The sequence below is a fragment of the Aplidium turbinatum genome, chromosome 7, assembly GCF_918807975.1.
Source record: "Aplidium turbinatum chromosome 7, kaAplTurb1.1, whole genome shotgun sequence".
NCBI classification, from domain to species: domain Eukaryota; kingdom Metazoa; phylum Chordata; class Ascidiacea; order Aplousobranchia; family Polyclinidae; genus Aplidium; species Aplidium turbinatum.
Window position 1 is genome coordinate 5,667,228 of NC_137478.1, and position 22,445 is coordinate 5,689,672.

The 22,445-nt window shown below is 38.2% G+C and overlaps 1 protein-coding gene across 1 annotated transcript; it reads right to left on the reverse strand.

Moving 5' to 3' along the window:
- Positions 1-358: 358 nt before the first annotated feature.
- LOC145774230 (uncharacterized) lies at positions 359-7,079 on the reverse strand. The gene is made up of 6 exons (XM_082585411.1): positions 6,785-7,079; positions 4,399-4,568; positions 3,734-3,834; positions 3,393-3,518; positions 1,850-2,897; positions 359-1,139 (listed from the first exon to the last, which is right to left on the reverse strand). The coding sequence occupies exons 1-6, from the start codon at positions 6,972-6,974 to the stop codon at positions 936-938; spliced, it is 1,839 nt and encodes a 612-aa protein (XP_082441537.1). The 5' UTR covers positions 6,975-7,079; the 3' UTR covers positions 359-935.
- Between the last annotated feature and the right edge of the window lie 15,366 nt (positions 7,080-22,445).

Here is a 22,445-nt window from a genome sequence, read left to right on the forward strand (position 1 = left end):
GGATAAACAAAGTTACAGCATAAGATGTGGTAAATTGTTACAATTGCCAAATATCACTTGATGCCCAACTTGAAGGTCACAGTAGGCCGACATTTGTTGATCATGGAGATTTTGTTCCCAAAAATAGATGCTAAGGTCTAAATTTGGTTCTTTTTCATATTTTTGTTCATTTTATTTTTAGTAGCCAAACGATTATGTTTCATTTTGTTTTCAATGCGTCCTTGTATGTACTACGATGCTTATATGTTTAAACCAACCATGCACTTCTACAGTAGTCGTTTGCTTTTATGAGGATAATGCGGCGTGTTTAGCATATTCAGCTTCGTTTTCTTTGTTGGTCGTATTAAAAACAACACAAAAGTCTTGTTCTTCTTTGATGCATATTTGCAATGAGTAAAAAAAACTTCATCGAAGTAGCAGTTTAAGCGTTAATTGAAGTTCAACATCAAATTGAAAACAAAAACACATTGAATCAACAGTTTTTACAGGCAAGGTTAGTTCATAAAATATACAGCTGAATAGATTACTTCAGGACAAGACAGAGCATACTACTTCATTAAAAAATAAAACAGTTTTGTCAGCAATCGATTTACTTTTGAAATCGATGATGAAACAGATCTAACAGATGTAAAGTTTACCATCTGAAGTTATACTTGACATTATCTTTTTTAAAGTTTCTGCAGTGTTTCTTTTAAGTCAATAATATTGAGTTTCATTTCGATGTTGACCGTTTGAAGCTTTTGTTGATGTAATCATGTTTACAACAAGCTGAGTTGTTTTCAATTGGTTCAAGTTTCCGCGAGCGAGACTTCTAGTTGATATGACAAATGAAAAAAGCGTTTTCATTAAATTGATGAATTATAATGCACATTACGCTTACAAACAGGCAACAACAACAACAAAATTCTGAATTTGCTTGTGCTCCAGAAGGATCGCTAATCGCTATCCGAACTTGGCTCGCCGGTTTCCAATTCATTGATTGCTGGCGTTGTTGATGGTTTCTTTCGACACCAAGAGACTTTTATTTTCCATTTTTGCCGCCAATAAGGGGCGTGCACGAGCTTTAAAATTCTCTTCCTCATGTGTGGGAGTCGCCAAAAATAAAGGATAGGATTCAAAAACGAGTTCAAAGTTGTAACCTAAAAGTAAAAGATGGAGGATGACAAGAGCTCGGTTCTTATGAGCGAGCTGCTCGATCACATCAATCTTGCTGGATGTGATGCCCTCAGCGTTCAGCTGTAAGATGGTGGGACGACGGTACTTGTCGACAGTGGGACTGACAGTGGGACGCCGGACAGTGGGACTGCCAAAAGATGGATATTTCATATAATAGTCTGTTTAAAAAAAATAGTGTTTTCGCTATTGCAAGTTACCTATCGTAACGCTTCGTTACCAAGAGTTTTAGTTCATTATGGCCACTAAATTATTGTAAGATGGCCAGTTAGCCCAAATAAAATTTTGCTTCTTTTTTAAACAGCTTCCTTAGAAATTTTGCACAATCGGGGAAACACAACAGCGAAGCTAACTACAGACCTCAAACAAAGATACATATTTGGGTTTGATAAGAGGAAAGGGCATTATCCTTCGGCTCAACTGACAATGTGAAACGTAGATTTCAATGTATTTAGGACCTATACTAGTGATGACAAGACCTTCTCACGTTTCATTCAAATTCCTTTATTGTGCAGTAGCATATGATCGAAAAGGATTTGTATAGTTGTGTGGTGCGTTATCACGATGAAAACATAGTAAGGTTTTGAAAAACGACACTCATTGATAGAAAGAAAAGCTTGTTGCTTGTTGAATTAAGTTAGTTGTTTCGTAATGGGATAAAACAGAAAATACTTGCCTGCAATAAAATATTGAAAATTTCCTTCAGCTGTCGATCGTTGTTGAAGAAAGTATAAAAGATGAAAATGACTAAGGGCGCTGTTGTCATGACAAACACTGACAAGATGACGAACATAGACCTCATAATTCGTAAGTCTCTCGTTCGGGTTGTGCTAGATCTTTGACTGGTCTTTGTCTTCTGAGTTAGACGGCTAAACCTTTTTGCTATGTTTCCTGTAATGGATTTCCGGAAATCATTGATGCTCTTTCTTCTTGGCTTTGCTCTTGATCGCAGCTGTACGGGAATGTCTGGGCTTGTTGGACAGTCTGTTTCCTCACTATTCTTTTGAGAGTCTGTATCTACAGTGATACTGTTTGTGCTGAATTTCGCTGATGCATTTGTCACAATTGAATCCTCATGAGTTGGGAATTCAGCCAAAGAAAGATTTAATTCTGTTGTAGTCGTGAAAACACTGTCCCTACTTTCTTGTCTGATCATCCATTCGTATGGATTATTACTTGCAGATGTTACTTTGTTGTCACGATACATCTTGTTAGCATAAACATCTGTATCAGTGTCAGCAAAATCTCCATCGTTGAAAGTCTGGTTGATGTTTTCATCTTGTTCAGTTTGGGATTCATTTTGAGGAGTCTCGAGACTTTTGTTGAAACTATTTAGTCTAAAACCGGAACTCATTTCATCGGATGTTTTTTCATTTAAAGTAGATAAACTTTGTCGCCATGCTGTATGATTCTTTTTCCGCTTTTTGTCATCCGAAGATGGTGAACTTCGACCTTCATTGCTTTGAATGTTAGGAGAATGCTTTGGGGTTGCAGCTACACTGTTAACAGTTGATGTTCGTGGTCTGTAAGACATACTAAGTGCCAACTTTTTGGATTGTTTTTGTACGCCGTTGAAAATGCGAAGGTAAACTACCAGAGTGATCAGAAATAGAATAAACGAACTACAGCTGGCGAAAAACAGCTGATGCTTTGTAAGCGGAGGAAGCATTTGTGAGCATTCGTCTCCAAAGCAATAGACATCATCTGGCGCAAGGTTGTGTATTCTGCAAACAACAAACAACCAAATATCAAAAAGAGGTACGAAGGCTTTTCAACAGACTGCTAACAGCCACTTTTGGGTTACTGTTCAAATAAGATACTTCGTAATAAACCAAAAAGTTTCCACACCAAATCTTAAACTTGCACGCTTAACAGAAATAGCAAGCAAGAGTAGGCCTATACGAAATGGATTAATGTATGTCGCTGAGAGTGTGCTTCTGAAGCCAAGTCGGATGAATGACCTAACTTTGTGGCGTAGGCTATTATATCTCTTCAGGACGCACTTTTGGTTGTAAAAGGCATGTTGGCTATCGTTTGGGACAAACGACGAAACTATTTAAGGGACTAATTTACTTTTACCTAGGAGGAGAAAGATGTTATTTCTTTTGCTCCTTACCGCTCCAACCCCTGTTGCAGTCTGATTCCAGTAGTTAGATAAAAGTATAACAAAAAAAAATTATTATTTTTCATCAAGCGATGAAACATGCTTTTGCCTTCACCTGCAGTCGCATTTTTCAACGCATGACCATCCAAGCACTGGGCCAAGCAATTCGATTAGGCAAGGAAGGAGCCACATGATTCCAATTATGACAGCAAGCCTCTTTTTGGTGATGACGCTCCAGTATCTGTGCATTAATAAGCGCAATGTGCATTATGTGCAATGTGCATGTGTAATGTGCACTGTGCATCAATAAGCACGTTCCAAAAACTGGTCAATCGTGTTTCAGAGTGTTTCCATCACAAAAATTAAAATAAAAACTACAAACAATAAAAACTACGAAAGGTCAGTTTTAGTCACGCGACAGAAAGCTAAATCACGTTAGGATTTATTTTGACCCACTTTGTTTGACGTAGAATCAACAGATACCGATCGATGGCGATCATCATCAATCCTTCAAATGATGCAAGCACAGCGACGATGCTGACGCTATAAAAGATTACCTACAATATAAAATAAGCACCGAATTAAAAAAAACGCCTGATTAGATCCGCGTTAAAACTTTCTGAACATTGTAGGCCTACTCCAAGTAGGCTATTCACAAGCTGTGTGACTTTAAACCTTAAAATTACACTTTTGGACAAGTGATCAAACTAAAAAAAACTAAAATTGTTTCAATCATTCAGCCAAGGCTATTATGAATCAGTAGCATACAAACAAAGTCATTCTATCTTGTCTTGTTCTTACAATTTAACGCTCTTTTTGTTTCACTGCACTAGGTAGGCTTATTAGTTTTGCTTTCAACCAATGCTTTGTTTAGTTTCAAGTGCAGACACAGAAAGCCAACATAAATAAAAACACTATCTGCAGAATACTTCACGAATAAAGAAGTAGTTCTACAATACCATAAACAGATGATTGTCATCTGTTTACGGATAAAGTTCTTCAAAACTACAAATGAGTTGTAGCTTGTTAGTTTCTGGTTTGTAATTAAATATTTTAATAAATTTAAAAAAGTCTACTGTACACTATTTTCTGGAGCAAAGCATAAACAGTTAAACACTCACTTTTTGGTACGACGTTATCAATAGGCCCAATACTTCTGCTAAACCGTACCACCAAAAGATTGTGACACCAACGGACAAATCAGCTACCGCTAGATGGCATAACAACCAGTTGAAAGGAGTAAATCGCTTGGCAGGATATTTGTACAAAACAAACAAAACCAACATGTTCCCTGGAAGCAATTTTTCACATAGAATTAAGATCATCAAGCAAATTAACTTGCCACACGTTTGACTTGGTTCAAAGAGAAAAAAGTAATCAAATACAGAATTTAACAGATGACTTATTTGTTGCAAACATGTAGGCACTGACGAAGCCACACTTATGTGGAGAAGCTATACAATAAACTTGTTTTCATCAAGTTAGTGTGATACCCTCTGCTTTTTTTATTTAACATAGACATGACTTATCTGGGTAATTCACCTTTTTAACAAAATCTACGATGTTCGTCTAGAGCAATTATTCAAGTTTATTTCGGTATAGCTCCATATTCATTTTAAAGTACCAGTACTTTACCAGAAAATATAACCTATTACTTTTATTAACGCCAAAAAAACATGCGGCTATCTAGTATAAGAATCAGTAGAAACAAAATTATAAAGGCTTCAATACTTCACCAACGTTTTATGCATCATAATTATGTAGACATCAGAGTAATACCCTATAATTAGAAGCCTTAACTGGCGATGGCAACACAGCAATTGTGTTGAATAACTGTCATTAAACGGTAACAAACAGTAGCGTTAACAGGGGATCCAGGAGGTATTTTGGGCCATGCCCAGGATGATTTTAGGGGCCCGCAACCTTTTCAAGAGGCCGGGAACTTGAAAAGGTCACAGCGTATTTTTCTTAGAAGTGTCTTGATTTGGGGGCCGAAGATCTTCTTGGTGCCAGGCCAGAATTATCCTTTCAACGACCCTGGTAACAAAGCAGACCAAGTAAGCCAATTTCTTTGCCATATGTTAGACTACCTGGTTATGGTAAGCTAAATACAGCTTTCTTTGTGGAATATGAAGTTTTGTAAATACTGTATATATTAGCCTATACCACAACACAGTATATACATTTTTGTTGACTACAACTTTGTCCTTTACTTTGAAAAAATACTGAAAAAGTGAATAGTTGTGACTTGTGACTTGTGACGGCAAATTAAAAAAGCTCAATTAAAAAAAAGCCAGGAGTCTGACTTCTTTTAGCATTCGTTGTCAATGTATCACATGAACTTGAAATGAGTCATGTTGATAGTTCGGCGGAACGCAGCTTAAAAACATTGAGATGCAAAGTTGCTTTGAGATGTGTGATAAAAGACTGAAAAATTCTATAAGGCTGCAAACAATAGAGCATCGTTACGGTAGATTACTTGAATACAAAGCGAATCTTTGCAAGTTACCGTTCCGCATAGCACACCAACCACCACCAAAACATCAGAGTGAAGCAGTGGCGTAGCCAAGGGGGGATTTTGGGGGTTACAACCCCCCCTTTAGCACGCGTGTGACGTCAGGATATTGAGAAGGGTGCTTTCAGTCAAAAAAATTGCCTAATTTTGAACAAAATTGCATTAAAAGAGCGAGTTTTGCCAATGCCAAACATCTCAGCCAGGAATTAAGCAACAAGAAAACATAGAGATTTAGCTTTATTTCCAAAAAATGCCGAAGAAAATATGATCTTGTCCTTTTGCTATGCCACCGGACAGCACTATTTTACAAGAATATTCATACCCACATTTTTGTTGAAAATGCTCTCAAAATGCACCAAATTCAAAGTAATTTTTCAAAATTTTCTGGGGGAGTTCCCCCAGACCCCCCGCCGATGGGTTGTCAAAACCCCCCTCTTTCAAAATTCCTGGCTACGCTACTGGAGTGAAGTACCTTTTGTTTTTATTGTTTTTCTTTTGGACCATCACAAAAATAAACGCGATAACACAGCACGGCCTGCAGTAGGTCAAGTCAATCAAAATACACAATCGACAAAATGAGAACGGAACGGAATTGGTGAACAAAGTAACATATTATAAAAATGTTTTGTCTTTCTTATTGCACATACCGGTCACTTCATTTATTGCTTTCAAAAAATATCTGAAAGTGTAGTTAAGGGGTCCTTTGTAGGCTATTGCGTTATGAAAAACACCTATCCAGGTAAAACACCCAGCCTTTGAAGAGATATTGAGCTAAAAATAACTTGCAACATAACGCCTTTTTTCCTTAATATAAAAATAGGTTAAGCTACAAGTTTCTAAAAAAATCTTTATCTTCCTCAAAATTATACTGCAAAACCCTGCAGTTAGTCTCGTTGAAAGTTATTTTCAGTAATGCCAACCCTATTCTTCTTTGTTTTGAGAATTTTAAACACTGTCATTTATATTCATGCATGAACAGACACCAGACTTACCGAATATGATAAATAGGCCCACGCACATCGCAACAATGTTGATAGCAAGCGAAATCTCCTGGGTTGTGATGCAAACATCTTTTGTCCATCCGTTTTCGGTCGCATTCCAAGAGTTCCATGAGGCAGTGGTAGGAGTCACTTCAATGACACCGCTTTCTGCTGACGTCAACAAAGCATTCGAGTTGTCCATTTCTCGATGGTGCTCCTTCTCAGGAATAAGTCGAAGTACTATTTTTCTTCAGCCACTCTTTTAAAAATATCAAAGCCAATGCTCTTATACATGTACAAAAGTGAAATAGCCTACAAATCACATACAGCAAACTTATAGGTACCTGCAAGCAGAGTATCCAAACATACAATAAGTAACACCAGCAATAGCGTTAACACGGGGTTCAAGAGGTACTTCAAAACCCGAGCCCGAGATGACTTTGGGTGCCACAAATCTTTCTAGGGGAGCCCAAAAAGTTGACAAAAATGCCACATATTTTTTACAAGAATGCATTTACATCGCGTTTAGCTTATTTTCGAGACAACTTTTACTTTTTGATTGGAAGCTACTCGTCTTCTAGACCTAGATGATTTACAAGTAGGCTACTTTCTTTTCTCAATTCTTGGGAGAGGTATTTTAGAACTGTCTTTTTTTGGAGGGAGTAGGCAAAAATAGAAATAGTAGGCTACCTAGGGCATAGCCCTGGACACCTGCAGCGCTCTTGGGTTCCTGTCAAGCAGCATACTCAATAATCATTGCATGTAAAAACTTTTGAATACAGGGAAACGTATTCACCACAAAACTCTGCTTAACTCATAGGCTAAGTTCATACAAACATTTTGCATTTTATAAAAAGTTTTTTAACAAAAATACAACGACAATAAAATTGAAACAGAATTTTGCCAATGTTATTTCTGTTGGGCTATTTGTTTCAAGAATGGAATTTGTTATGTCAAAATAATCATCATCTAAGACGTAAAATAACAAAAATCGTTTTTGGAATTTAAAACAGAACTAGCTTTGGAAACAAAAACAGATTAGGCACTTTTTCGCTATTCAGTGTTTTCAGGAAAAGCCCAAATAAACTATTTCCACTTTAGGATTGAGAAAACGCTTCAAAAGTTTATAGCCTAATCATCATTTTACGGTCAGTTTATATCAAAACTCGGTTAGCCTACAAAGTAGAGCGAAGTCAATTTTGCGTATCCTACACTCCGTTGGCATATGACACAAAGCTAACATGTTTTACCAGAACTTGTGTGCGCACTGCGCAGTTTCACGATTCAGATCAATTTTGATCAATGTTTGAAACCACCCAGTTACAGTTCATTGGCAGAGAACTTGCTTAAATTTTACATGCTTGGTTTAAATGCTAAGCACCATATGCACCTGCCGAGATACAACAAAACATTTTATTAAAATACAGTCTGAATTATGATTGCAGCAACTTCACCAAGCACTGCGTTTTTAAAAAGTTTTAAAGGCGTCGAGTGAGTTTTGCCAAAGTCATCAAAAACGAACATTTTCAAAGCATACGGTAGCCTGATAGGTTCGGAATGAAACAAAACCAAACAACAAACCGCAACAGCTAAATATTTTCAGCGACTCGGCAACAAAACAAACCTAATTCTTCGGGAAAACAACATAAAAATTCCATTAAAACTTCGCTATGGAATTTTTATGCGTTTGAGGCCTCCGTAGGCCACGTCGTTATATCCAGGCACAGTAGCCAATCATGAATTGTGTGTTCATCAAGCAGAATGAGTTCCTTTTGAAGGACACCGTGCAGAGAGTATTTTTTTACCGCCCCGGATACCCTGTGAGGTGCGGCCTCTGGTTGTTGCCATTCGCTTCACAATTGTGAATTACCGGACTCACCACGAGGAGGGAGGCAACATGAGTCAAACACGAAATTAGCATGACAACATCTGGCGGATAAATGTTGAGCCGTTTAATTATGAAACAGAGAACGCTTTTTCTCTTACAAAACATACCCATGCACGGTTTGAATTCCCCGTTTGAATAAGGATACTTGTTGTTTTTTTTTAAATTAATCTTCAGATCAAAACGTGATACAAAGATTAGACTTTTGTGTATGCGAATAAAGAATAAAGACAACAGTTTTTTCACTTTTTTGCAGAATTGGCTTACCCAGCGTCTTTGGCAAAGCCTTGCGGCAAGGGCACCGCAGCTCTCACTTTGAGAACCGCTGTTGTAGGCTAGCCTACATGCTTAGTGTAGTAGACTATATTAGGCTTCCACAAAAATGACCCATACAAAATTAAATCATCACGTTCAACATTTCTGCAGCAATACGTTAAACTACCATTAGTAGCTAGAAGTCATAGAAACCAAATAGCCTATATTTGGAATTTGGTCAAAATCAAACAGTTTACTAATTGAGATTACGTGTAAGCCCAGGCTACAGGAAGCATTTGAATATATAATGAGCTATGGTAGGCAGTGCAATTTCGTTCGACATGACCTTTTCATACCAGCGTATTTCGATTGTAGCCTATGTCTATTGTCTACTACTCTATTATGTTTTGCTCTGTATGTAGCCTATCTGTTATTTTTAAAAACCTTTGCATGAAAACCTATCAATATCTGCTTTTATTTTCCACCGTTTGTTTCATACACTTAGAGCTTAGACAACGCTACATTTACTTCATTGAAAAGTTTACGATTACAAATTTATTCTATGGTCATTGGTCATCTAAACTCCTTGTAATGCTTAGGTTCTATTGCAGTTAGGTTATACTTAATTTCTGGCTTTGTAATAGGCTATTTTACTTATTGGAAAGAATTAAAATTGTATTCATTCGATTTGAATGTTGGAACAATCGCATGACTTACCAAATTCAAAACAACTCCCAGATTCAAACCCGAAGTTCTGAATAGAGTTCAAATCAAGTTTTGAACCAAATTTCAGTGCAAAATAGATTTGAGTCTGTGTTATAACAATACCTTTTCTAGGCGGCGTTGGTTATAATCGCTAGGCTTCAAATCGGCCAAACGTAAGCGAACCACTTGTCTTTGACCAGTGAGATTTATTTTTCTGGTTTTACCGCAACGCCGTCAAGCATGATAGAGTTGCAAAGCAAACGGCTTTGACTTTGAGACTGCGTCCCAGTTGCAAATCAATGTTGAATTTTCTGGCGTTAAATCAACGTAAAAAACGGTTGATTTGCTGTCTGGGGTGCAGTCTTTGTCAATGCCATAAAAAAAATCCTAGACCTCCCTAATATTTTGCTTATCTGTTGTAAACAAGTAAGGAAAGTTAATGATAGGGCAACAAAAATTTTGCAAACTTGTTGAAACATTAGTTTTGGATTAGCCTACTTGTGGACATCAACAAATTTACTTTTGCGTTGAAGCAAATCGAATAAACAGAATCATTCCAAAGCTATCTAGCTTAAGATTTTTGTTTCGTGTCATTACTGAAAGTTTTTGTCGTGCTACACATAGGCTATGATGAACTTAATGAAGATAAATTTGATGAAGTAAAATGAAGATGTACTCAAAGTTACAGAAAACTGGAAAGAGTAGGTTACCCGAAAGCTTAAGTTGTTGTAGGAACTATAAATTTAAATAAAAAAGATTTTATTTTTCTGGGGACGGAACGCTCCAACAACCCCGCTTCACCAGCTCAATCATACAAACGAAATTTATTCTACCGGAGGCTATGTTGCAAAGGATGTGCTAGCTGTTAGGTCATGCAGTTGCGGAAAAGTGGAACAATTTTAAACAAATTGTACAACAATGACATTTTGAACGAGCTGGTACTTTTGAAAGAAAGCTACCTAGCAAACTTGGGCTGCAAACCAGAACACGCCACTCCATGATCTCTATTCAAGGAAATCACTGATTGCAGATTTCGAAACACTTTTTTCAATTACTTTTGTTGCTTTGAGAATTTGTTACGTAATCCAGTAGGCTACCTCCAACGGTTGCGAGTGAAAAACGTGGTTTTAACACACTGACATTTGTAAAGAATTGTTGACTCTCCACCATCACTCAAAACCGAGTAGGCCTAATCAGTTTGGCCTAAGCATGTTTGTGCATCATTCAGACTTTGCAAAATCTTTATTATTTGATGAGGTGATTCGAAACTTTGCATTGCAAAAGGTTCAGAATGGATTGAATGCTTTGTTGAGCTATTTTCATTACCTGCACTGTGTGTTTACAATTTTTCCTTTATATATCGGTACACTAAAATTACCAGCTATACGGTAGCAATTTCGATTCACACCATGAATAGAACCAATGCAGACGCAATGACACAGACTTGTCAAAAGGATACGCTATCACTGACCCATGCGACCCAACAAAGGCTCTTCCAGGATTCCACACAACAAACAGACAAGCATTCATCAGCAAACACGCCCGCACTGCCAACACTAGCCTACATAGGAGGGGTAGACTAGGCTAACCTACTTTTGGTGCGAGGCCTAAATTTTCCTTTCAACGGCCCTGGCCAAAGGCATATTGCATATGAGATGTACATGTGCACATCATACGATTTCACTACATTTTTTTTTCTAGACCGAATGATTTTTGTTGATTTTCATATTGATAGAAGTTTTTTCATAATTATACAGTAGATACCATACGTTGGTTAAAATCGAAACTTTAAAGCGTTGGTTCCCAAAGGTTCCGTTTGCGAGTATGAAAGAGGCGCTGGCTATAAATTGGGCGATTGAGGGGCGCTGAGAGTAAATCGGGCAGTTACACATATACGAACAACATGCCCTGTCCAGGGGCGCCGGAACGATTTTTGACTGGGGGGGCAAGATTACGAAAATAGGGCACTTTTGTTTACTAAAAGGCCAATTTTTTTTCAAATTTCAAGATAAGATATAGCGATAATGCTAATCTATCAGCTCACTATGTATTGAGTAATGATAGCCTACAAGTGTCCGGTATACAAAGAAGGACATCATGCTATGTTATAATGATGTAACCTACTGTCAAGCCTTAAAGCAACCTGCGGCCATGGCCGCTAAGTAGTGCTTGAATGACCGCCGGTGCTACCTCTTCAATCGGCCAAGTTTGGTCGCCGGTCTCTTCTAGCCAATGATTTAATTTCGCAATAGAATGATCGTGGATTAACTGTCGAAAATATGTAGTATCAAAGAGTGACGCAAAATTACGTCAGCGCGTCATAATCGACACTGTTGCATTGTGCGGGAAGATTTTTGTTATTGATGGAAGATATCCATCTGCGATCACCAGCGCTGTAAGTCTTGTTAGTAATTCCCGACGTTTATTTTAACAAAGTCTTGATCCGAAGTGCTAATTTACATCGGCTGGTATTGTCGTTTTTATGTCGATTCGATGTTGTCGGACATTGAATCGTTGTTAAAAAGGAGAACTAAGTTAGTTGACATTTGAGGGGAAAACATTTTTTGATCATATTTTGCAAAAATTATGCTTTATTTTAGAAATATCCTTCACATCATTGAAATACTTATTTTATTACCTTGCGGTCATCGTCAACTCATGTCGAAAGTTGTTTTTCGTTGCTAAAAAAAAGTCTAGGGGAGTGGCCAACTTCTTTAAAATCAGCCACATTGGAGACACTCGTGCGAGTGTCGTTAGATGGTCCTGCAGTACTAGATTACAATCCCGATAAAGCAGTTATTGCGTGGTGTAACGATTCTATTGTAGGACGTCGCCCAGGCCCAGCCTTCAACAACGCTAAGTGATCATTTTAGCATTGTTGCAAGTTTAATTCTATTTACTTGTGCTATCGTTATTATTTGCATTTTGGCCTCCAAGCACGCAGATTTGGCCGCCGAGAAAGAGCTCCTAGTAAGCCACGATGGCCGCCGAAAAAAACGAGTTTGAAGGCCTGTACTGTGTTGCAAAATTTTGTGCCGTAAATATTATTTTGAGGCAAAAATGAAAGATCATAATTAGGCTAAAAGGGAATAGCAGAAATTGTTATATTGCGAAATGTGCAGTAGCTTACATGACTTTAAAAGGGCAGCATTGCCCCCCCTGCCCCTCCATCTGCAGAAAAATTGAGGGCAGGGGGCATTCGCCCCCCCTGCCCCCCCCCCCGCTTCCGGGGCCCCTGGCCCTGTCTAACAGTAGCCTATGGATGATTCTATTTGAATAAGCTTAACTGAAGGTGATCTAGCTGCTAGCTGATCGAAATCGATTTTTAGCTGTTTATGATTGAACTAACTCGTGTGAAAATAATAGTTGTTTGTAGCCTATTGTCTTTTATACAACAGTAATATACCGTACAGTAGGCTAATGTAGGCTACTTCAGCTGAGATGCTTGGGAAACGACGAGCCAGGTCCTATTGTTTGAAGGGGATGAACTGATGAAGACATGAGTACATGACTAACTGTCCGATTATGCAAACAAACTCATAGTAACAATATCTGAAAACAGCAATGATGAAAAAAACTATTATTCATGTCATGAGAGTTTATAACCTCGCAAAGAACATGCTGTTATTTATATCAACAGATAGCGCCTTGGACAGAGAGAGAAAACTTTAATTCGTCTGTTGCGAGAATAGCACGGTAGCCTACAATTATACACAATATGAACACAACAGACAGGAATTTTTGAGACAGGTTTCATTCAGCATTTTTTCAATATTTATACTTATGCTTTTTCAATATTTACGCTCATGTTTTGACATTGTTGCGTCACTGTAATGTCATTTAAAACATTACTTGTAGGCTTTAAAACTGCCATTTATCAGAACTGACGATGCACTAGCAAGTGCGAAATATATTTTCTGTTACATCTACTGACAACTGATCCCTGTTGCTAGGGCCTCCAAGGCTCCAAGAGCCCTGCCGGGCCCCGGTGCAGATGTTGCTACCGGGCCCTACAGCGCGACATGTCGCGTGATATCTCACCAATCACAAGCAAAAATTGCGGTGCGCGTTCTTACAAAGGATAAATTAGGTTAAAGTATTAACACTCCATTATTTTAAGTTATTTTGGCAGCCGATTGTAGCATCGAATAGACAGCGATAGACACGTGTTTCGCCCATGAGGCTGGGCTCCATTATTTCACAAACAATGCACTATTGTAAATATAACTTTAAATTTACAGATACACACTAGTTATACACAAAGATAAAATGCTGTAAAATGCTAAAACACTACGTAGTGTAAAAATAGCCTCAATAGCGTTGTCAGATATGGAATTCTGCCCTAATTTGAGGAAAAAGTTTGTAGCTGTTGAAACCAAAAACTTGTATTTTGGATATTCTTTTTAGTCCTGGGCAAAGATCAAAACCCTAACCTTTCCTAATTCTAACCCTTCCTAACTCTGGCAACACCTGATTATAACCATGGCAACAAGTGGGTAAAATCAGCCATTTCGAAGATAAAAATTGCAATACTATCCGACATGGCCGACATAGCATTGCATATGTGTGCTTGCAGCTTTACATTAACATACAATGTCATTTCTGACCTTGAAATCTGCAGAGACTAGCGAAGCAAACTTAGGATGAATGCATTGCTATTGTTCATGACATTAAGAAATACCAACTTCAATATAAGAAATGCCAACTTCATATAAGAAATACCAACTTCAAAATATTAAAAATTCTTTATGCAAAATTGACCTTAACACACAAATTGAAACATTTTATTGTCCCCCTGAACGCAAAAAAATAAAAATATTGTTGTTCTAAAAAAGGGCATAGGCCTACCCATGAGGGGGTCCATTTAAAATACAAAACAAATATTCATATAAAAAACAATATTTTATGCAAAATCGACCTGAGCACGCAAATTTAAACATTTTGTCGGGCCCCCCTAAATCAAAAAATTGAAAATTCTGTAATTTTAAAAAATGGCATAGCCTAGGCTAGCCATAAGGGGGCCCCATTCAACATACGGAACTAATATAAAAACAATATTTTATGCAAAATCGTTGAAATCAATCTTTTTATCGCGTGAATTTAGTCGGGAATTCAGCCGTGAATTTATCGCGTGAATTTAGTCGCATGAATTTAGTCGGACATTTTGTCGAGCCCCCTTGAACTCATTGGGACCCGGTGCAATGCACCGGTTGTCCCCTCCTCTTGTGGGCCCTGCCTGTTGCCTTAGCAATTGAGGTTTTAGCTCAACAGACAGGAAGCAACGAAAGACTGTATCAGTCATCGAGTCAGCTGCTTCCATGATCGTAATGTGACAAATGTCAAGCATCGGCAAATTACGTTTTTACTTATTTTTCTAGTTTCCCTTTTGTTACTTTGCCGTGCACTACATGTTTGGGCCAGCAATGAAAAGTAAAATTGAAAAGAAACTAAAAAAATAAGTTTCCTAGACTCTTTACTTTGAGAGTCTTCAAACGCAATTTTAAATGAATTGTGATGTCACAGAAGACTCCGCAAGAAAAAAAAATACAGGAAACCGGCACAAAGAACTTGTATTCTGTGATGCAGTAACACCTTCATCATGTTTACTTGTCTTTCCATTGATTCTGAAATAAATAAAGTTGATGTAGACTACTCAGTTGCGCCTCTATGCGGCTGCATTGACACTGTCTGCTTTCTAAAGCACTAAGGAGCAACGCATTCTGCGATGGATACAGCGCCAGGGATGGAGGAACCACGTGGCCGTGGGCCTCGTAGTCGTGGGCCTGAGCTCACCTACTTTATTTTCTGGGTGGGCCTGGCCCACCCAGTTTTGAAAGCCAAATTTCTTTGAAAAGGTGGCGAAAACGGCAAATCAGAGAGAGAGTTCCAAAAAAAAAGGTCTTCACTCATTTGCTACACAGTAGTTTGATTATTGATAGCTCAATGATGAAATCCAATCTTCAAACTTTTCTGTTGAGTCCATTATTGATGTGCAGCACTTGTGGTTGCGTGTGACTGGTGCAGCAATCTATTAATCAATATAATTATTCTCTATGCTCTCTATGGTTAGAACAGTGATATCATTACATATGCACGTAGGCCTACTGTGTAATGCTGCATATATATTACTCCCAGGTGGTATTATAACTGTGTGTGTATTGTTGCTTTTTTATTTGTGTATACATCGCCTATTTTGTACAGTGCTATAGAGCAATTCAACAATTTTGTAAATTTTTTGACCAAATCCGGCCCAAAAATGGAAAATTCTGCCTGTTTGCACGAAAGGCAATTATGAAAACGCAATGTGTAAACCAGGGGTCGGCAACCTTTTTCTAACAGCGAGCCAAAGCCAAACTTTACAGGGTCTTGGCGGGCCGTAGCCCATTAATACCAGTTTTGATAGATTCAGAGGCGTTTTTGTTTGTTTGTTTGTTTATCTTTATCCTGCATTGCGGGAAAGCGGACTTGAGCGCTATGCATCGGTGTACGCCTTCCGCATACACCTGACCCACGCTGCAGCCGACGGCAATGTCTGTTTCCGGTTGTCTACTCTACTTATGACTTAAATTTGGTACTACCCATTACTCGAAATCGATCACTGGATAGAGGCAATTATCGTGAAGTTTCTTGCCCAGAGAAACAACAGCAAGTGCGGGTGGCTGGAGTCGAACATGCAGGCTCTCGACTGCGAGCCCAACGCGCTAACCACTCGGCCACTGCTGCCTGATTTCAAGGCGTTGATGTAGCCTAATGCTTTCAGAATATCAGTCGGTAATATCCTTCAAATTCTTAAACATCAAAATCTTTGTTTAGGCCTATTGCAAGCACAAATACTGCCAGTTCTGCTGTAGGGTTATCTGTCGTGTCTGTGCTTTCATCTATTGCCATTGCGAAGAACTGTAGATACACAACAACTTTTTGCTAGATGTTACGTTCTCCGATATCTCTTCTTTTTGTCGAGTTACGGTTCTTGTGGAAAGACTTAGGCCTATATCTGAAAAGTAGTTTTTTTTTCTCTGAACATATGTTTTCAGTAACATCCATCTTACACCTTTTCCCAAATTCTCCATCACAATACGATTTCTTGTCTTTTTCTTTTGATTGTGCTACATTGTAGGCTAGCTAGCAAAAGCATTTTCTGATTCATTGGTTTTTCTTTCCTTTGTAACAGAGAAATTTGCTGTTTTAAAGCTATTTTTGAGTAGATTAACTTTGCCGTTCCTTGTTTGACCCATTAACTTGGAAAAAATAATATGTTTTGTATCATAATGGCGCTTTATGTTGAGTTCTTTGTTTATACAAACAGAAACGCTGCAAATCAAAGACGTGGGCCTACTAAAATAATTAATGAAAAGTACTTCTTCCATTCGATTACCGGTATAGGCCTACTGTAATAAATCACTGGCCTGGCGACATAATATTATAATTTGTAAAGGAGCGGCGGGCCGGATGATTTTTCTTGGCGGGCCGTAAGCTGCCGACTCTTGATGTAAACGATTTCAAATATTAAGAATGTAACAATGTTATGGGGGTCTGGGGGCGAAGCCCCCCAAAAGTTGGATAGACATTGACTGCTGCGCCTCTGGGCCCACCTACTTTTAAAATGGTTCCTCCATCCCTGTACAGCGCTATATAAAAACAAGCCTGCTATGCCGTCAAGTTAATGCAATCAGGTTTGCTATGCCGTCAATATTTCCGTGTATATTTTGGGCAGTGATATCTAAAAAAGGGGATACGAAGGCTCAGAGCGATTATTGATTCTCATGACACTAGAAGGGCGGTAGTTGGTACCGCGTTAAACATGCGGTTCTTTTTAAAATTGCAGAAAGTTTTGTAGTGCAGCTGGTAGCCTACACTCAGCTACACAAGACAGTTAGCAAGTGTTATGTAGAACATATAGCCTACAGTATAAAGAATACTTGTTTGAAAAGACAGTTGAAAGGTTACCAGCTTAGCTGCTTTTTTGACAAAACCTTTGCAGTTGGCTAGGTGTAAAGCAAGTATACGGGTAGTTGAATTAACAAGTGATTATGAGCATTCATTGAATATCTAGCCTATACCTGGTTGCAATAGTGCAATGCAGGTTGTCATAACAAAGTTTATTAAATTACTATATGTGCCAATTGTCATTATACCATAAACAGTATTTTTTGTGTTGCTTGATAAGGGCTTAACGTGTGTATGGCCGAAAACGTTTGTAACTTATAGTTTATGTTCAATTTTAATGGATTATGTTAAATGCCGTGTGGTTGCTTGGTTGTATATGTCTGTGGTTGAAGAAAGTGACCTGTTTACCAAAATTGTATAAACAGTAGGGTGGTTCAAAAAAAGTGAAATTTTGAAAAAGTCTCACCCTTTCAAAAGTTTCCATTTACTACAAAAACATCTTTTGTAAATTATTTTTGAAAAATATTAATGTTTAGGGGTAGCTCAAGGCTTTCGAAATTTGGGAGTATTTGATAAAATGGATCAAACTTTAAATACCTGTAGCCTATTTCGTAAACCCTTAAAGCAAACATACATCTGTCTAGGTTCATTTTCATCAGGTTGGAGAGTAGGCTATAACTAGGTAAAGTCAAACAATGATAAATATGTACTTTTGGAAAATTGCGATTTTAAAATTTTTACAAAATGAATACAAAAACAGTTAATGTGAAGTTTTATACATTTTTTTAAACATTTAGTGGTAGCTGAAACATGTTGAAATTTCAGTAATATCTGAAAATTGTTGCAATATTGATGTATGTGATACACAGCACAATGCACATATATACAAAGTCAAGTGCCAAACAATTGATAGCCATGAACCATTCAGACTTTCCCAGTGAGTGTCTTTTTGTTGCTGTCAGGCAAAGCTTTTCTGTGTTTGTGCACAACCTGTAACAGATACTGAAGTTGTTCCTCATCACATGTTAGTAGGCCACTGAACTCCTGAATTAGAGCTATTCCACGTTCTGCGTGGTCGTTGACAACTTGTATGGCCTGCACAATGTCACACGCTGCTTGACAATCTTCTCGCACTTTCCCATGTAGGCTACTTCTAGACTACCATGACTTTCCATTTCTCTGGATATTCTAGAAGTTCTAGAAGTAGGCTACATGACTTTCCATTTCTTTCCATATTCTAGAAGTACATGACTTTCCATTTCTCTGGATCTGCTTTAAATGAGAAAACCATCAGGAAGGTTCATTCTCTCAAATTACAATGATAGTTGAGTAAGTTGACGTTTTTGTCAACAGTCTCTCAAACCACAATTCCGAGTGACCAGAACAGGAACAGTGGCAAGAAAAGTCGTTTTCTGAAATTACATAAAAAGCACAAATCACGCATTTGCTTAAAACTACAAGGCAATATTGATTAATGTGAGTTTTTACATTGCTACATCCATCGTGAATATGTTTCGATCTTAGCGCTTTATGAAGCAGATAGTGTGCACTGTGAACAACAATGCATTAAATCAGCAATAAAATTCACATAATTAAAATGTCCATACCAATTTTTGCCAAGTTGGCCTAAGCCGGAAATTTCGACAACAGCTACAGTCTGAAATTCTTTACACAGGATTCCAATGCGGTTACAATTCAGCTATAACAAATAAAAATAACGCGTTACGATACGTCTAAAATAGGCTACGTAGATCATGCGCAATAAAACTGTCATTAAGTAAGCCTTTTCCCAAGTCGACACAACGCGTACAATACGTAAGACGTTTAAGACAAAGCGAAGCCAAATTTACAAATTAGGAATCAATTTGTGCTCACATGAAGCAATCTCTTTAAAGCTGCTTGTCCGAATTCTACAAGTCTCGACTTACTAAATAAGTCCAAACTGGTTGACAAAATCACAAACCAGGTTCACAAATGAACAGAATTCTTGCCCACATATGGCTACAAATTTGTCTGATAATATTTCAGGCACAAATGCGCTTATTTGAGATAATTTTTTACATGTTTTGAAATTCCCAAGTTACAATAAAAAAGCAACAAATCGAAAACAATATTTTCGATGAAATCATGGAATGTTGTTTCTGTAGGCAATAAACTAAATCCCAAGGGGCGATGATTCAGTAAATTGTTAGGCAGTGTTGTACGCGTCATTGAAATAATTTGCCGGCGTCAGCGTCAGCGCGAATTGCTTAAAAACTTTACGGCGTAAAGGACTGCGTAAGCTCTTAAAGAAATTGACGGCGTCAGCGTCAGCGCTAATTTCTAGCGCTATTTTTTGCCAGCGTCTCATAAAACGGAAATATTTCAACCAAGTTCAGGCTAACAATAACTATAAATAAAGAGCAGATATTATGTTTTGAGACTGTATTGTAATAGCTGCTCAGCCAATTAGTTATTTCCTTGCAGAAAAACAAGCATTTCAAAACGTTTGTCTGATAATCTGCTGCGTTTGGGACGCATATTCAGGGGCGCCGGAGCGATTTTTGACTGGAGGGGCAGGAGTATTAAAAAAGGGCACTTTTGTTGCTGAAAGGCCAATTTGTTTTTAAGTTTTAAGATAAGATATAGGGGAAAGTCGGGTTAGTTGACTCAGCAGGTTAGGTGACTCACCGCCAGTTTCTAACAAGCCATGCGTAAAGGCGCTAAAGTTATTCCGTGGTTTCATTGGTCAGATCATTCAATGACGGCCATGAAAGGTTCACATGTCTGAATGCAAGGGTTGAAAAGTTATGCAAGAAAGTATGTTTTTGACTACAGAAAGTAAAATTTGACAAGGGTGGTACGTAAGGTTGTATCTCTTATTGTCGATGAATGTTTGGCGTATTGGTTGTAGGTGGTCGAATAGTGTACGCTAAGCACTACCGACATGCGACTCCTAGCTCAGAAGGGGCGATGTTCTAACCTTATCTCTTCTAGAGTGCACTGTCTATTAATACCACACAAAAGCAAGCATTGTAGAAGTAGTATAATAATTCAAAGTACACACAATTTAACATTAATTAACAATGGTAGAAGCTAATACAAATGAAGGTCACCAGGGCAGACCAGGTTACACACACAGTAATATTACTTAATAGAATAAATGTCCTTAATCAATAGTCCGGGTTCAACCTTGTAGCCATGTTCCGATTTCCGAATGTCATTTCTTTATTGTCTTTTGTGCATCGCTTTCCTTCACGTCCGATCGCTGAGTTGTTGTTTTCCAAAAGTGCCTGTTTAGTATTCATCCGCGGCGCGAGCCACGTTCCAGCCTTGGCGACCTCTAGCGGACAGAACTATTCAGACGCAGGCAGAATTGTAAAGAGGAACGCCACATCACTTGGCGCCAGATGATTAGATCATGAGTAAACGAAATGATCAAACATCGACATGCTTCTTGGTGTGACCTATGGTGTGACTTCTCGATGAGGATGCCGGTGGCTCGGACTGATGCGTTTGCAGGAATCTTTATAACAGTCTTGTTTGTAGCACTAGTTTTCTTTCAAATTATGCGGCCAAAACTATGTGTTGTCGGTTGATCATTAAACGTGCACAAGATAGGTAAACAAATGCAATTATCGACGGGGTTGCTGCCCAAGTCTACCCTGGTAATGACGTAGTAGTTAACTTCGAATGGTTCAAACATAAAACAATGACTTATCATACCATAATAAAAATGATGCTCACAAACTTACTCAAAACATAACAGCATGACGGCTGCTGGGTTAACAATAATTGCGGTTGCTTAGAGTGAAAACTACTCCAACACAGAAGTGTTGCGAACATACAAAAAAATAAACGAATCAACTGCTACAACATGATGCGTGACAGTGTGTGTTCCATGTCAATGAAATGTAGTATGTGTACAATGATTAGGTAATTGTACGTGCGAATAGACAAAAGAAAAACAAGGCAAGATTCTGTCAAGATGAGGTTACTCAGTCAAGATACTTCTGGATGAACGGTTCTCAAACAATCGTCAAAATGGAGTATGGCTTGTATACGAAAAAAAAAATGGAAGAAAACAATGTGGAAGGGAGAACTTGATGCCTATTGAGGATCTTAGTACTCTCCAAACGTCGAATGGTAGCCTACTCCGGATGTACCAAACAACACCACAGACATGCAGAGTGGTACAATTATGCTCAAGTACATGAGTGAGTACAACAGAGGACATAATGATATCATCACTACGAATGGTTGAATGCATTGTGTGCACCGTTAAAGAGTTTAGGAAAGTTACATGCTTGACTTAGCCCACAGACAGATGTCATGGCTGGGTTGGCCACAATCCTCTGCAAAGAAAACTAGACATAACATGCAGCTATCAGACACAAAGTGTATATAAAACAAGTGAACTGTGTATGCAGTCCTGTTATATACAACACATGTTGAGTCTTTAGAGAATTGGTCATCCAGAATAAATACCCGCTGAAAGAGAATCTACAACTGCCTGAAAAGAAAAGAGCTGATATATTTCCTCGCACTGGTCCTAATCTAGTTCCTACTATAAGCAAAGAAACTATGGTATGTAAGAACATACAGTGAGAGGACAGACTTTACACTTGCACATAATCATTGAGGTGTGCAGGAAGAGTTACATTACGACCACACCTCGTGCGACGAACAGTAGTTGCGGTCGGTGTCACTGAAGTCAGAGGTGGTGAAGATTTAGGTGTAGGCTGTGTAGCGGCCAGTTTCCTTTGCTCCCTTTTTTGTTTTGTTGGTGCTCTCTACCGCCTTCCGCAAGGCACGCCTGACGCCTTGTAGATTTCAATAAATTTAGTTTTTGGGTTTTTGTCCGCCATGGAAAGAGTACTGTAAGTAAATGTGTGTTTTAATCTTTTAATATTGTTTTTATGTTTCAGCACTGGAACATTGTTAAATTTAAATCAGTTTTTG

Bases quoted from the DNA above. Each gene is read 5' to 3' on its own strand.
- LOC145774230 (XM_082585411.1), bottom strand. From the start codon at position 6,974: ATGGACAACTCGAATGCTTTGTTGACGTCAGCAGAAAGCGGTGTCATT. The intron at 3,835-4,398 runs GTGAGTGTTTAA...TTTATATTGTAG, and splicing joins TGATAACGTCGTACCAAAAA to GTAATCTTTTATAGCGTCAG. The intron at 3,519-3,733 runs GTGGGTCAAAAT...ATTAATGCACAG, and splicing joins TTGATTCTACGTCAAACAAA to ATACTGGAGCGTCATCACCA.